General features: G+C 37.7%; 1 protein-coding gene across 1 annotated transcript in view; it reads right to left on the reverse strand.

Annotated features, from left to right (window-relative positions):
- The window catches only part of TEX11 (testis expressed 11), a 32,686-nt gene continuing 16,963 nt past the window's right edge, over nt 1-15,723 (reverse strand). Inside the window, exons 13-27 of the mRNA XM_019474196.1 lie at nt 15,544-15,681; nt 14,679-14,781; nt 13,429-13,553; nt 12,579-12,664; nt 11,891-11,944; nt 11,585-11,625; nt 10,256-10,342; nt 8,524-8,594; nt 7,851-7,967; nt 6,894-6,966; nt 5,270-5,419; nt 4,144-4,252; nt 3,041-3,161; nt 1,123-1,287; nt 1-75 (exon numbers count right to left, since the gene is read on the reverse strand). Coding sequence (XP_019329741.1) covers nt 1-75; nt 1,123-1,287; nt 3,041-3,161; nt 4,144-4,252; nt 5,270-5,419; nt 6,894-6,966; nt 7,851-7,967; nt 8,524-8,594; nt 10,256-10,342; nt 11,585-11,625; nt 11,891-11,944; nt 12,579-12,664; nt 13,429-13,553; nt 14,679-14,781; nt 15,544-15,681 — 1,515 coding nt within the window. The remainder of the gene's footprint in view (nt 76-1,122; nt 1,288-3,040; nt 3,162-4,143; nt 4,253-5,269; nt 5,420-6,893; nt 6,967-7,850; nt 7,968-8,523; nt 8,595-10,255; nt 10,343-11,584; nt 11,626-11,890; nt 11,945-12,578; nt 12,665-13,428; nt 13,554-14,678; nt 14,782-15,543; nt 15,682-15,723) is intronic.

Genomic DNA, 15,723 nt, shown 5'->3' on the forward strand with positions numbered 1-15,723 from the left:
TTATTCTTCTTCATTTGGAAGAAACCCTTTTGCTCTGTCCAATTTGTCCAGAACCTCACTGTAAAGACCAATCATCTGGAGAATATAAGCACCATAGTTGTCAACAAAGATGGATAATGTTGTACCATTCAACTAGATAATACAACAAAGCAACAGGGAACTGAAGGGAATAGGTGGGAGACCTCCACCAGCTTCTAAACCTAAAATTTCAGTTTGATGTAAAGATTTCGGCACAGATTTAAATACAGTGGTTTAAGGAAAAAAATAGTTAAATCAGTGCAACCTATCAAAGGTGGGTTTATTTATACTGACATAAAGCATAAGTTTATAGCTGAGTCTTACATCAGTGAATAAACCTATTCACAGAATCACAGAATGGTTGAGGTTGGAAGGGAGTGATCTCAATTCTTATTGTCTTAACTGATGCACTTAAAATGGTACAAAAGTTGCAACCAGCTCTTGATTGCCCAGCTCACGCATAAGAGAATGAATGAACTCTATGTATGAACTTCATACACCAGCCAGGCTGCACTGTGTTGCAATCAAGGTAGGAGCACCAGCCAAAAACTGTAGAGAGAAGCTTACTTGTGACAGAGTAAGAAAAAGGCTCATTGCTTTCTACAGAGGTACTAGCCCTGAAATGTCTCCCTCACAGGAAGTGGCTAAAGCTCATCTTTTCAGGTGTAGCTTAATGATTTTATTCACATCAGCTTAAACCCTATTTATAAGACATTAGATTATACTAGAAATCAAGCTTGAAAGTATTCATGCAACAGCTGATTTAAGTAAACTGGTACAGCACCTTGACTTTAGTGAAAGCAGGCAAGGCGCAAGGGTTCTCCCATGGCCACAAACAGTCAGAAGTTTATTTCTAGTCAGCCATTTACACGACCCTTCCAGTAAAAGGACACTACATTACTCTTTCTATTGTCTAACAAAACTTTTCTGGCCTCACTTTGAAAAACGTCTTTTAGCATCAAGCTCCCCCAAAATATTTAGGGGCCATGCTTCTCCTGAAACTCTTTAAAGATCATCTGCAGTGGTTTCTTCACCCAGATCCATACCTCAAATTCAGGCCAGACATCCAATCCCACATCCTCAAATCCACCTGCTTACACTTACATGTCCTTCATAGCTTTTCTTCAGAGATCCTAAGTGATTGAGGAAACGCATTCCTAATCCACACCACTGCTCAGCTTCCTTATATTTACCAACAGTATACTGAAATATTCCTGTATTCCAGGCTCTTGTCATTAACCAAAGGATCTCCATCTCTGGGTAAGCATCCTGGAGTAGCAAACAAGAAGCAGCAGCTCATCAGAAAATAGACTCTTCACTTTAAACCTGACAAGTCAAGAGTGCATTAGAGTTTAGTTTTAGAGTGGGAAAACAGTTGTTTTTTTTTTTTTTTCTCCTAAGCAAAGGGAAATTCCTTCAGAGCCATCCTGTACTTCACAGTTCATCTGCACTACTGTCAAACAGCTTATTTCCAACATGGGTAAGTCATGTTGCAATTACCTATCGGTACGTCAGAAAATACAGTTCTGTGGGACTGGGAATGATGCTAGAATGGAAGTATGCTTTCCAACAGCCTATCTGCAGACAGGCTGAACTGGCTGCTGCAGTACTTTCCAGTTTATCCAAACAGTACTGAACAGCAGGACACAGTTGCTCACAACAGATTAGAAGCAGCAGTTCTTATGTCTTCAGAATTTCTCTATGCATTGTGGCAATGGCTTGCCAGTGAAAGCTGCCCTTATAAACTGCAGAACAGAAGCCAGAGTACCCAACAGTACTTTGAACCTGGTGGGGAACTGATTCAGTTGGGGAAGGGAAGGACAAGCAATTATTTATTTGCCACGCAAATCCTTAAGGGGAGGCTGGAAGGACTTCTCTTCCCTCTTTGATAAATACTTCTCATCCTAAGTAAGAGGGCCCAGAGTGAATTTCTGAACTGCAGCATCCATTCCTGAATAGGAGGTATAAATCATGAGTGGTGTACCAGCTTTCTAACTGATAATCTGATGTGCTGCCCCAGTGTCCTCCTCTTAGCATGGTACCATTAGTACCTGCTGTCATGAGCAAGACTGAAAAAGGCCTTCTAGTACTGTGAAATTTTGCTCTTATGAGTATCAGTCCACATTAACATTTCATTCATATCCCTCAACAAGAACATTATTAAAGTTATAGATGAGAACTTTGGTGAAAGGCAGGCACGAATGTGGACACATTTTTTTTGGGGGGGAGGTCAGGAACAGCGTATCTTTATGACACTTTTATAAAAGAAGAGACATTCAAACCTGACTAAAGAAACAGCCATGCAATGGAATGAAGCTATGAAACATAGTATTGGTTTCATTAGTCCTAAACGGGAACACTCCTTAACTGATTTTTACCTATGAAATTCTAAGTAGAAATGTCTGACTTCCTCAGTACAACTGCCCTCACTGTACAGCATTATGCTTCAGGCCTGAAAGGAGCAGCAGAAATGCTTACTGAAAGAAAGATTTTACTCTCCATATACCTGTCCTCACAGAAACAAGGCACATGGTGCCACAAGTACTGACAGCACAGGAATCTAGTTCTAGGTCATTTGGAAAAAAGTAGTAACGCAATAAGTTCCCAAATACATTTAACAAAACAGAGCTGAGAAAAAAGCAAATTTTGGCCAGCTTTAAACTGATCTGGAAAAGTAATCTGCATTTAAAAAAACATATTCAGCGTAAGAATGTAGAAAGCAAGAGGAGGAAAGATCAATGTTCTAGCTCAAGATGTTTCGAAAATAGGCACTGAAAATTTGGCCTTAAATGTCTCTAAGAAAGCCCTTACAAAATCCAGGGAAATTCATAGTTCAGTCATAAATATCAGAGGCATTTCTTTTGAGGCAATTTCAGTGTTTCTTTTACTGAAGAAGTCTTAGCTGCTCCACATGTAACACTATATAATGTTCAGTCTACTAATTATCCTCAGTCTGATGAGAATTTTTTTTTAAATGTGCTCAGGATCATCTCCCAATCTCTTGTTTTCCTGTTCAACTTACTGTGCTGTTGACTACACTCAGAGCATCTTCAAAGTAGTCCCACACCTCCTGCAGTACACAGGCATCCAAGTCTGTTAATCCAGTCGGCAAAGAAAGATTAATCAAACTATGTAAGCATTTGCTGAGAATTGAAACAGAGCAAAAGAGGAAACATTAAATACCATGTGCACCAACAGCTACTTTTTACTATCAGCAGCACACTAACTTATGTCTCTATGATTGTCAGACAGACATGTCCCCCCTTGGTGCTTACTACACTCACATTCTTACAGCAGAAACATACATTTTCCTAGTATCAGATCTCATTCATACAAACTACGCAAAAAGAGAGCCAAGAGCAGCAAGTACCTCATTATTTTCATTGCTGGGCTCTAAAGTAACACAGAAGGAAAGATGTAGTATTTTCTAGGGTACTACACATGACAGCGAGGAAGAAGTACCTTTTCTAACTTCACCAACAAGAACTAAGTAGTCAGCATCCTCAGAAAATCAGTAACAAATACATGGTTTCTGAAAACAGGTCTTTTTTTCTCAGAATTGAGAAAGGCAATATTAACAGTTGCCTTTGTCCAATGGTTACTGCAAGGAACTCAGAAAGGAGGAAAAGTGAGAAGGACACACACCAGGCTGTTTTTCAGATTCCATAGGTACAGCTGTTAGAGAGCCAGTTACCCAGCAAAATAAATCACAAATGTACTATGGCATCACATCACTAACTTACAACTCATGGCTTTCTTCTCAGCCCTTACTTTGTCTTCACTTCACTGTCTTTGAAATACCTAATTCACTACTGCAGGGTAACATCTGAAATGAACACCTTCCTCACAAGAAACAGCCAGAGACCTCCTCTGGATCCAATTTTCATTTTCCTTCCTCAACAGATTAATTTATTGGAAATACAACTGTTTCAGAAAATATGCCAAGTAAACAAATTGCAGTTAACACATCTATTAGACAGTCATACTTGAGAGGTACATCGGTTGGCCAGCAAGAAGTGGAACCTTGCACATAAGCTAAAATCCACTTTTTTCAAATTGCAGGCTTTATTCCCTGTCAGCATTTCCAGTCACAGGCTCATGGCAAAGCTATGTGGTAACACTAACCTAAATTTCACAGCATCAATGACAGTCTGCTTTCTGTGAAGGTTTAGTGCACTCTTGAGAGCTTTCTTACAGAGTACAGGATACCGAGCTGGAGATTCCATTGCTAATGCTTAAAAGCAAAAGAAAATAGAGAAGAAGAAGAAAGATATGACTGGAGCCAGCCTTTAATCTCATTGGTCACTAAAATAAACTACAGCATGTTGCCAGAGCCCTTGAGATAAACAACTGAAAAGAGATTTGCTTAATGCCTGGGCTGGTCACAAGCTAGTGCTTCTCTACTACTTTCTTACTGTACACATCATCAGTGAGGACTACAAGGCAGAAGCACAGTAGATTTAATAATTTACAAGTACTCTCACTGCTGTTTACTGCTGGCGCAGTAACCCAAAAATATCGGGGGGGGGGCTAAAGTAAAGAGTATTGTTTTGTTTGTCTTCTTGAATATGAAAATCTGGGTGGAAAAATTAGGTAGGAGCGGGATGTCAGTATGGTGTTTCCAAGCCCAGGTGCGTACTCCCTCAAGACAAGGGAGATAAGTAGGTGTTTATGCAATCCTACAAAATCCTCTCCAAAGATTTGCCACAGTAGTTCTAAATTTTACTCATCTTCCTTGGATTCTACTCTAGATTCTCAAGGAGGCATGAGTAGAACTTTGTGATGAAAGTATGGTACCGTATAGAGAAGTGCTATTTACAAATTAACTACGCTGACTTTAAGTTGAAACTGCGTATCTATCCAAAGTCCACATCCTAAAACTTCTGTATTGAGGTATGAACCAGCTAGGGTCATTCTCTGGCCTTTGCCAGTTTGGAGCTTGTAAAAGTTCATCTGAATAATCTTTTCCAGACTCACAACCTATACAAATGTCTCAGGGTCTAGAAATGGAAGGATGTTGCAAATTTCTGGTTCATCATCCACGTAATACAGTATTTCAAAATACAGATCTCCTAATGTTGCTGAGATCCTAAGCATCTTTGCTTCAGGACAAAAATATATATGGTTAAACCCATTTTCTGCATGCTGCACAATACGTGATAATCCTGATTACCCCAAATGAACAGGAAAGAGCAACAAAAGCTGTTTTTCATGACTTGAAGAACTATGAAAGTACAAATGCAGTCCTTACATGCAATGATTTCTAGCGTCTTGACCTCTATTTGTGGTTGCTCCCATACTGACTCCATAAGGTTGTAGAGCGTTGGATCATTCAGTTTGGATCTTGCTTCAAATTCATAAAGCAGCAACAACGTGTCTGTTGGGTCTTTAACAAAATCTCCTACAGAAGAGACAGAATTGCCTGTATGTAATGATTTATTTTCTTAAAGCCACATGGTGTACCATAAGGTATAAATTTTGCTTCCAACAGGCAGGAAAACCATTAAGGTACTCAGATTTAACAGTAGAGCAAGTGGAACTCTGAAGCAGTCTTGGCCAGAAACCTCAGATGTCCAAAGCACGACCCCACCAACCAGCATGCCTCCTCCCCGCCAAAAAAAAAAAATCTGGATTGTCTGTAATTGGCTTAATCCATGCAACCCCCCCAGGCAAGGTAATAGCTACTAGGGAAGCCATTTTCTTAGACAGGTAAAAGAGGTAACAGAAGGCCACCAGCTCAGAAGGTCAGCTTATGAAGGAAGTTATCATCAGCTTCAAATTTTTGTATAGGACTTGTCCCCGTTCTGGTCAAAAAGCCCTCAGGAAATCCTTAAACACAGAAGGGTGGGAGAACAGCAGAACTGCTAGAAAGGTGTAAACCTGATACAAATGCCAAACAACCCTTTACTAAACTATCACAAAGACCTTTGCTTTTAGATCTAAAAGACATTCTCAGCTTCCTCCAAGGCAACAGACTTGTCCACACGTTGGCCAAGATCTAGTGAAGCAGTGAAGGAAGCACCAGGCTACCATTCCGCAAACCTCTGCGGGAGAAACTCCAATATGTCCCTGTCCTGAGGTAATCAACCCCTTGGGATTTTAAGGATTGAAAATTAAAAGAGAAGAAGTCTTCCTGAGTTATCTTGCCTTCAGTGCAAAAGGGCAAAGAGAATCCCAAATCCAGGCCATATAATGAACCTTTCATTCTGAAATTTTAAGGGGAAGAAAAAACAACAAGTAAATTTCTTGACAAAAGTTAAATACTAATGCATCTTACAATGGAAACTCCACAGTGTCCCAAACCTATAACTGAAAAAAACCAAGACCACAGGCCAGACAAGGAATGCCTAATGGAATTTTTCTACCAATATACTACCAAAAAAGTGAAGGATGCATCCTCTAGGCTAACAGTCACTCAGTATCTCAGTTGTCAGCTGAAAGCATGCCAGTCTCCAGTAATATCTGATCTAAATTGACATGGAATAGTCAGGGAAGAGAGGATGGGTTTTGGCACTTCAAAGTATGGTAGCAGGACTTTCTGTATTCTGAAATGCCTTATATGGGAAGAGGCTAGTAAAACTATTAAAACAGTGCAAGAGCGACTCCATTCTAGAGCAAAAAGCTTGGAGACAGAACAGTCAACCCAACTTCACTCTGAAAGATTGTTCCATACTTCACAGCACCTATGCAATAAAAAGTCTGCAATGACATACAAAAAACAGTAGCTAGCTTTGCCAATTCTTTGTCATATTGCCATATATCTGCTTCAACACTCTTCAGCTGAGACAGCAATTCCATATGCCCTGTATTTTTCATGAATACAGTGACTAAGTCTAAGAGTTACATGTGCTGAACAGACACACTTTGTAGCTTACCTGTTAATTTCAGAACTTTCCATATCTCCTTGCATGCCTGGAGATGTTGAAGGGCCTGAGTCAAAAGCTCTGTCTATTTTACAAAATTTAAGAAGTTATTTTTGTCAGTTTTAAAAGCAAAAGGAATATACATGTCACAACTAACAGGATCTTTATACCTAACTATAAAACAAATTAAGAAACAGCCTAATTAGTACATCATTTACACCAGTTACTGGTTTTTGGTTGGTTTTTTTTTCCCCTCTCTCTTTTTCAAAGACCTCCACATCTCAGACAAAGCCTCTTCACACTGAATGTTCCATTGGTCCAGGAAGAACTATATGGGTTCCTATGGGACATAATTTATTTTAGCTCCCAAGCATAACATAGTGCTGTTGAGACTGACAAACCACTAAATCCCACACCACAAATTGTTGTGCATTGCTCTCCACAAAAGTAAGTTTCTACAACAATCACTGTACAGCAGACTTCCGTACTTCCTTCATACCACTGTACATTTTCCTTAATCTTCTTACCACAACACCCCAAAAAAAGGATGTATGCATAAAAAACAAAAAAAATTGTGAACTTTATCACAACCATACTGGTAACTACTTTCAGCAACAGCATAATCCTAAAGATGCAGTAGTTATCTGCCTGACCATCCAACGTTTAGCAGTAGACTCCTAACATAATATATAAGGTAGACTGAAATTCCTCTAAAAGAAGGTACTGCCATGACCCTTTGCTGATATAAATCTGTTCAAATCCACTGAAGTCAACAGAACTAATTTACAGAAATCCAACATTTACAATTGTCTGGAAAGCACTAGGTGCATTGATTCTATGAACTATGAAAGGTTCCCATGCTTACATTCTCAATATCCTGTTCTGAGTGAAACAACTAAGACTTCAAAATCAAAAGAAAAAAATGCTACACTGATACATACAGAATCAGTTAACAGCGCAACACCCTACCTGTTCAGAAGGCGTTACTTCTTGTCTCCCCATTTCCAAATCAACTGCAGCTGCCATCAACAGGCATGTCTTCTGAGCAATTAGAACAGCTTTGTCAGAAGGACAAAACTGGGACAACTGACACCAAAAATAGGAAAAGGTAATGAGAATTCTGCCCATATAAAGCAATTTGCTCATGAACAGATGATTGCTGAGTCTCCTCTATGACGTTTTTAGTAATCAGTCATGAATACTATATATTCATATTGCAATTTTACTTGCACAATTACACAAGAAGATTATTTACATATAAAGTGTAAAGCAGCGTTGGAGTCCCCCCTCTACAAACACATACAAAACTGACAGTGTTGGTAGAAGTTCTGTATGGAGATTAGGACTTGAGCACTTAACATGTTTGTATTAATGATACAGTTTCCAGACATCAGAATCCATTTATTTTAGAAAGTTCTCACTGAAGTCTAAGTTTCTTATGTCATTTTAAGCAACAGAATGTAAAGTATGACAATAATGCTTACATTTTGCATTACAAGTCAATCTCCTTCTGACAAAAGTGCTCCCTCTTCAGAGCATACAAGCATGTCCCCAGAGAGATACCTGATACATGGATGTAACTTCTAACAGAACTAGACAGATGACAATATTCCTCAAAGATACTATTAGTAAGAGTATGTACCTTGAAAGACAGTAGAAAAAAATCCCTCATCTTTTCAGGGCAGCCCCCGAACTGTACAGCTAAGTTCCAAGCTAAGAAAGATGTAAAAAATGGAGACTAGAATAAAAATCTTCAACGTTATGGGTATGCCCGTCTAATTTCTCGTAATAGGCAGTTCACATTCTATAATTCAATTTTTTAACCAAAGTATCATCAACAGCTCATTTAACAACAGCAATAAATAATGTTATTAGTGATTTGTTAAAATAGCTTATTCATGCTTTCAAATTTTGTCTTAACAATTTGGATGGATACAACCAAATATCCATTCTACCACATACCCTACCCACAAGAGCATGAATTGGAAGAAGCATTTTCATATGTTATTAAACAAAACTAGTATCTGAATAAAAGGTTTAACAATATTCCCAAGACAAATTAAAAAAAGGAAAAAAAACCCACAACATTTTGAAACATTCTTCATTTTACCCCAGCAGGGTCAAGTACGTGGCAATTAAACACACAATTCTAATTAGTAAATGGATGAGCCATCTAAAGACAATCAAATGATTTATGTATGATAATCTGACCCAATTAAATGTTTAGATTCTACAGTGACTTAGCAGATTCTAACTTTCATGTTAATTTATTCCTTAGGACAGTTTTTTGTAGTCTCTGAATTGTTTATTCTGTAAGTAAGAATGCTGCCTTGGAAAGGTCATGGTCACCACAGATTCCATTCACGCTCATGTTACTTTATTTGACCTCTGCTGCTTCTCTCCCTCCTTTGCTACTCTTTATTGGAGCATGGCTACATTGTGAGGATGTGTGCAAAAGCTCATCATGGCAGATGTCTTCTGTTACTAATTTCAACTATTTTCTCTCCTGTATGCTCTGGCAGAAGCAAGAATCTGAAAAATTGCTTCAACCCGTTACCCTACATTTATATTTTTATTTATAGACAGCAGATGCACTGACTCCTTTACCAAAACAGTGTAACAAAGACTATTAAATGAGGATCCAGAGACATGCTATGGATGGTGCTTAGGACAGCTCCATGGGAGCTGCACTTCCCACTAGGAAATACTTTATCTATGATAATGTTTGCTGTTTAGATTTCATATACTGCAGTTCAACGCAAACTCCAGGACTGCTGATTTAAGGGACTAATGAAGACAGTCTATCTGGGTGGCAGAGATAAGCTCATCCTGTACCTATCACACCAGTACACTCATCTGAACTTCCTAATTCTTATTTTGCCTATATGAGAATATGCATACTCAGGATCGGCAGTAAGGGGTTTTTTTATTGCTCTTAGCAGTATTTTTGTTCAGACACTGAAGAAAACCATTATTCTTTCTATTTGCCTGATCTTAAATTTTACTTCTTGGTAGTAACAGAGTCTTGGTAGTGAAGGGCTAACTAAGAGAAAAATGGTGAACTCTGAAGAGTTGTATCATGGATACATACTACAATTCCTGTGGTGAAGGGAATAATGTATCAGCTGTCCCATCAGTCAAACAGACCTTGTGTGAGTATTTGTCTTGATAACTGACTTAAAACATGAGCCATATCAGATAGTTTCAGAAGACAGAAAATGCAGCAGGAGAACTTTAAGACCAGTTAAGGCAGCGACTGCCAAAGGCGACGAGTTTTATGAATCTACTACATCTTTAAACACTTCTTTTTTCCTTAAGGTCTGGCTAAGTGGAAGTGGAGGGAATTCAGTTTAAATTTTGAGAGTGCAACCTACCAACTTTTCTAAACCAGTGAGCTTCAAAGATCCTCATGTCCCCTGTAAATTTCTCTTCTGTGAAAGACTCAGCAAGTCTCTTGTGAGCTGCAGAAAATGTGTTGTTCAATACATAAGTAACACTTTCTGAGCAGAATAAAAACATTTCCAAGTCTAATAACTACACTACAAAACAGAGGTTTGCAAAACCCCCAAATAATTCCTGATGAAGAGTTATTCTCACAACTTAAATCTAATATGCTTGACCAGAGCATAAAAATGTTTTTAAAAAAAAACATCAAAAGGTCCTCAAACATCATTTAGGTAAGATATATAAGGCTGCTAACAAGTACTGCCTCTTCAAAGTTTACTGACACTGAAGCCTAATGCAGAGGAGTTTTACTTAATTTCACAAAAAAATGAGGGTTTTTAAATTTAATAACAGGTTTGAGGCCTTTCTTCAAGGAACCTTTAATTAATTTAATGTTATTCTTCATTCTCTTCTCCTAGTTGCAGTAAGAATGGGTAGTGTAGAGAAAGTTCTAAAATCTCATTAACTTTCTTGTCCAAGATAGGAAGAGAGGGGTAAAAAAGATTTAGTGAAAGTAAGTATTTCTTCTGATGCAGAAAAGTCCTCTGTAGAACTCCTGTACCTTTTCCAATGCAAACAAGACAATTCTTTTTCAAATGACAGCACAACTTAAAAGTGGGAACCAATTTTGACAAGCCTCTCCCGTCTTTCAGCAATTTGCTATTAATCCTGCAGTTTTCTAAGTCTTCCAGGGCAAAAAAAACAGCATTAACTTAATTTAAAAATGCTCCCTTGTAAACAGCTCGAACAGCAGAGACCACCATTGGCATTTAATTAATGCCAGTAGAAAGTTACACTGTTAATTCAGTTTACAAAACCAAACTTCTTCATTTGTGGTAGCCCTGCTACTAAAGATACTAACTTTGTTCCTGCCAATGCAGTCAAAGTAGGAGACTGCCACTTGAGGCCACCCAGGCTGTGGCTTGTACCCAAGTATCTGTTGTTTGCATGCATGGCCTTATGAAGGGTTAAAGGGAAACTGCCCCTTATCTGAGAGAAGCTCCCAAGTACAGGCTTTACTAGAAACAGTTTTTCCAATACTAGCCTGCAAGCTTTCCATAGCAAAAACCTGTAGCACTGAGATCCAACTTCACAACACTGTTGAATCTCCAGTTTTAATTTTCACTGATTTCAGTGGGAAGTTGGGAACCTAGACTGAAATAAGGAGTCTAAACATTTGGTTGGTATGGACCTAATCATATAATAAAATGTTCACAGATGGAAGAACTACAGAAAATGTAAATAAGACAAAAGCATACCCAAGGTCAAGTAAGTCAGCATTGAGTTTATATCTTCATCTCTAGAATGGAGGAAAAAATAAGGTTTAGAAAAATGTTTGATTAACTTTGCAAAGAGCAAATATTTAAAGGAAAGGTTATACAAGTAGAAAAGATGTTCCTATGTGATGTCATTAGGTCAAGTTGGGAAGTCATCCGGGTGGACTTTTTACTAACATAAAAAATAATCTCCTGAATATTCTGCAAGAAAATAAACCCAGCAAGAAAACATTATGCCATTTGTACAACATATCCACCATAAGAAAATGGTTTTGCAAATAGACTCACCTTTTCTCTTCATTTTCTGCCATGACCTTTGACAACATAAGACGAACCAAACATCTAAATATGAGAAAAACAAACAATGAAGAAACAAGAATTTTTTTTTCCAACAGTGTACTTTGTCCTAATTTTCTAGAAAGGATCCCACTTTTCTTCCTTATGCTATCAGCCCATGGAATTCACAGAAGAATTCAAAGTGTCAAATTGAGAATAAGATTACACTATTTCCCATCCTATTGCCTTATTTTGTATATCACTTTGTTAAATCATGTAATAAGTAAATAAATGTACTTTAACAAAGGCTTTAAGCAAATATTAGAATAAATACATCTGTCTCTCAATAATTGTTTTTATAAACATGATGGAATATTTCAGTAAGAAGATACCGCTTCATCAGAGGATACAAATGAACTGGTATTTTCACCAAATATATTGTTGCAATCTCATTATAGTCGCGGTTGGTCATCTGTTCAAATCACAATGTAATCATAAAATTCAGAGCAACTAGTACTATTTGCTTGGGAGAGACCTGGAACATCTGTAGATACTAAGAGTTCAGGCTTGAGGTAAGCACCAAAAAGACTGCTAGCTAATCTTTCATCTACTCTGTTTTCTACCTTCCTCAATATAATAAATTTTTTGAAAAAGAAACCAGAAAAATTTCTCTTTTCTTGTAAATATATTGATTTCTCACTTTAAAGCTGCAAATAATTGTCGGCAGTCTTGTAAATGTTCAGACAAATACTCCAAAGCTTTGATAGCCACAACTTGTTGTTCATTCTGAAAAGAAATTAAAACATGTTTTGTACGAACTGCACTACCTCAGTTACCACCAAAAAAAACAAACCCAAAGCAACAGCATATTCCAAAAGTCTGTGCAGTCTACTAGCAGGAAAAAGAACAAAGGACTCTGCACAGAAGAGCCTCAGAGTCAAGAGAAAACCGTAAGAAGAGATCATATGATTCCATGCACAAAAAGCCTATGGCAAGAACAGGATCAGTACAGGTTGGCAAGGCTTTCATGCCTTACAGCACTATGAACGAAGCCCCAAAAGGCAACCAAAAGCCTCTTCTAATTATGCCAATGTAATCATCCAGTTCAGACATCACTCAAGTCACCAACCAAGAGGCAAATAGGAGGGACAAGTGACTTTTCAGTCTTTCATCGTTGACTTATGTGTATTTTGTAGACAGGTTCCCCCTAGCACGTCAAAGATCAAATCCCAGAGGCAGAAAAAGACATAACATTTTGCTAAGGAGAATTTTACAGAAATACACCATGTCATTTCCAGATACCAACATTTATAACTCAGAATCCTTTATTTTTCTGAAGAAATATTAAAAACCACAATTTCTTTATATGTGAAATCAATTTCTGCTTTGCATTACACAACACATTTGAGTGAGACCTTGGTCACGGAACCATGAAATACTTAGAAATGCATGAAATACATAGAAATATTAAAAGTAGGCCAGGTTACAGAGGTTACAGCTGTCCTACTTACATCAATAAAGCAAAGTAAAGACAACATTATCTGCTCTACCTCTAAAGCAATTTGTGCAGCTAAACTCAGGAGGTTAGTGCCTGTATTTTCATCCACTCTCAGCTTGTCTTCACGTTGAGATGGCTTTTCTGCTAGCTTCCCCATTTCAATAACTGCTTCCACAGCTGAAATATACATAGCGAAAAATTAATTTTTTTTTTATAGAAGTGATTGGAAGGTGGAAAGTTCTACTGTCTTAATGAGGTTTTAGAAACAACTTTCGAAACGCTGTAATTTTTTTTTTAATATGAAAATCCAAGACAAGAAAACCTGACTATACCAGCACTTCTCCACAACAATGCATTTCTTGCTAGAGAGGTGCCAAAAGGCTTTCCAAGCTACTAATCTAAGGAAACAAGGATGCCATATAAATGAAACTATCTCACATCCTTCATTTTTTTCTGCTACATAACTGTTTGTCACTGAAGACAGAAGACTTTCTCTAACACATTGTCTGGGAGTGATTCCAAGCTCCCACATCTTGGCTTATGCTAAGGGTGCTGCTGCTTTTATGTTCACACTGTGCTTGTGGTTCCCACTCTATATTATGTGAACATTATATACTCTATATTATGCTGTCATGAAAAAGATGTATAGAGAACAATTAATTGGCACAGAGCTTATCAGAAAATAAGCTCTACATGTTACTCTGTATTCTAAGCAAGTATAGACTGTATTTCTCAATTTTCACTACTTGGGCTAAGATTCTCATTAAAATATGAAATGGCAGAACTCATTATAAAGAAGAAAGAGTCTATAGAGATATGTCATTCTGTAAGTCATCTCAGTAATTAATGTATTTTCTGGTAACTTCAGGCTCTACTTGTCCAGAGAAATTAAAAGCAGAAATAATGGTTCTGTTAAGGTTCATTTAGTTCAGTATCCTTTTTTTATATTGTATATGCATACAAAAGAATATTAGAAACAGTAAGTATACAATGATTCTCACCCTAGGATGCTACTATAGCTTCTGCCCATGAGAAGATTAGAGACTTCCTAGCCAGAGGTTCCATCCAGACAGTAACAGATATGGCAATGGACTCCTCATCTTACATATTGTGTACAAAAAGCATCCCACTCTTGACAGTTCAAATCTACAGCCTGACAGTTTCAATGACTTTATAGACCCTTCTTCTAGCTTCCCTCTATTGTGTCTTTCTCAGGATTAACAGTCCAAATCTGCTTAGTATTTTCCAATATATTCAGCACTTCTGCTCCTTGTAATGGACCCTTTATCTTTCAAGTTCTACCTTTATCAGTATCTTTCTCCATCACTGCAATCTTATAGATGCTGAATTTAGTAAAGATGCTGTTTGGATCACACCTCTCTGCTTCTTTAACTGCCTCTTTAGCCTATTCACAGAAGAGATTAAAGGAAATCAGTACAATGACATCTTGAAATCAGTAATATAATTTGCAATAGAAGAGAGCTAAAAAGATACACAAAATGTTACTGGTTATATTGTTGATATTTAGATAATTACTCAAGAAGTTTGGTTTGGCAACATCTTCCCTGGAAAGAAAAGTAAAGTGACAAGAGCAGAAGATGGCACCAAAGGCTGACAATGACCAGACTGAGGAAAAAGCCAATTCCTCAAAATTAGAGCTACAGAATCAGAAAGCAAGATAAGCCCTGAGAATGCTGAAAAATTAAACTCCCTTCTGTCACTTTGAACTGTGAAGTTTAACACCCCCAAACCAGAAGGCCTAGATAGGTAAAGCAGGTGCACTTCTTTGCAGAGGTGAGGGCTAACACACTGTTGTGGGAAGTTCTAGTGAGACACTTCAAATGTTTTTCCTGCCAGGGCTCATCTGTCTTGAAGAGAGGAGAACCTCTACTCTGAGGAGAAACCTGATATACTGAGGCATGGTCACCCAACTTGTGAACTGTTTCCCCCATTAGAATGATAGGTGATACAGGAGGCTCCCATAGCAGCTAAGATGATGAACAACATCTCTCTGCCAGATGATGCAAGATAGGCAAAGACAGTTCCCTCTCTCAAAGCAAAAGAGGCACAGTAACAAAGATGTAATTTAAGTCTCAATGACATAGCTACAAAAATAAAAACAATGCAAATAGATAAACAAATATGTATACATATATATTATATATACCTTGTCAACTTGTTTCAGATGAAGATAGCAAGAAGCCATGTTCCTCTGCAGCTTAGCCAAGTTCTGATCTATCTGCCCAGGTGTGTAGAAGCTGACAGAATAATTGTACCAGTGAAGAGCTTCAGAATAGCTTTTTGCCTAGGAAATTAAAAAAAAAAAAAAAAAAAAAAAACAAACACA

Source organism: Aptenodytes forsteri, unplaced genomic scaffold (assembly GCF_000699145.1).
Source record: "Aptenodytes forsteri isolate BGI_AS27 unplaced genomic scaffold, ASM69914v1 Scaffold265, whole genome shotgun sequence".
In the NCBI taxonomy this organism is placed as follows: Eukaryota; Metazoa; Chordata; class Aves; order Sphenisciformes; family Spheniscidae; genus Aptenodytes; species Aptenodytes forsteri.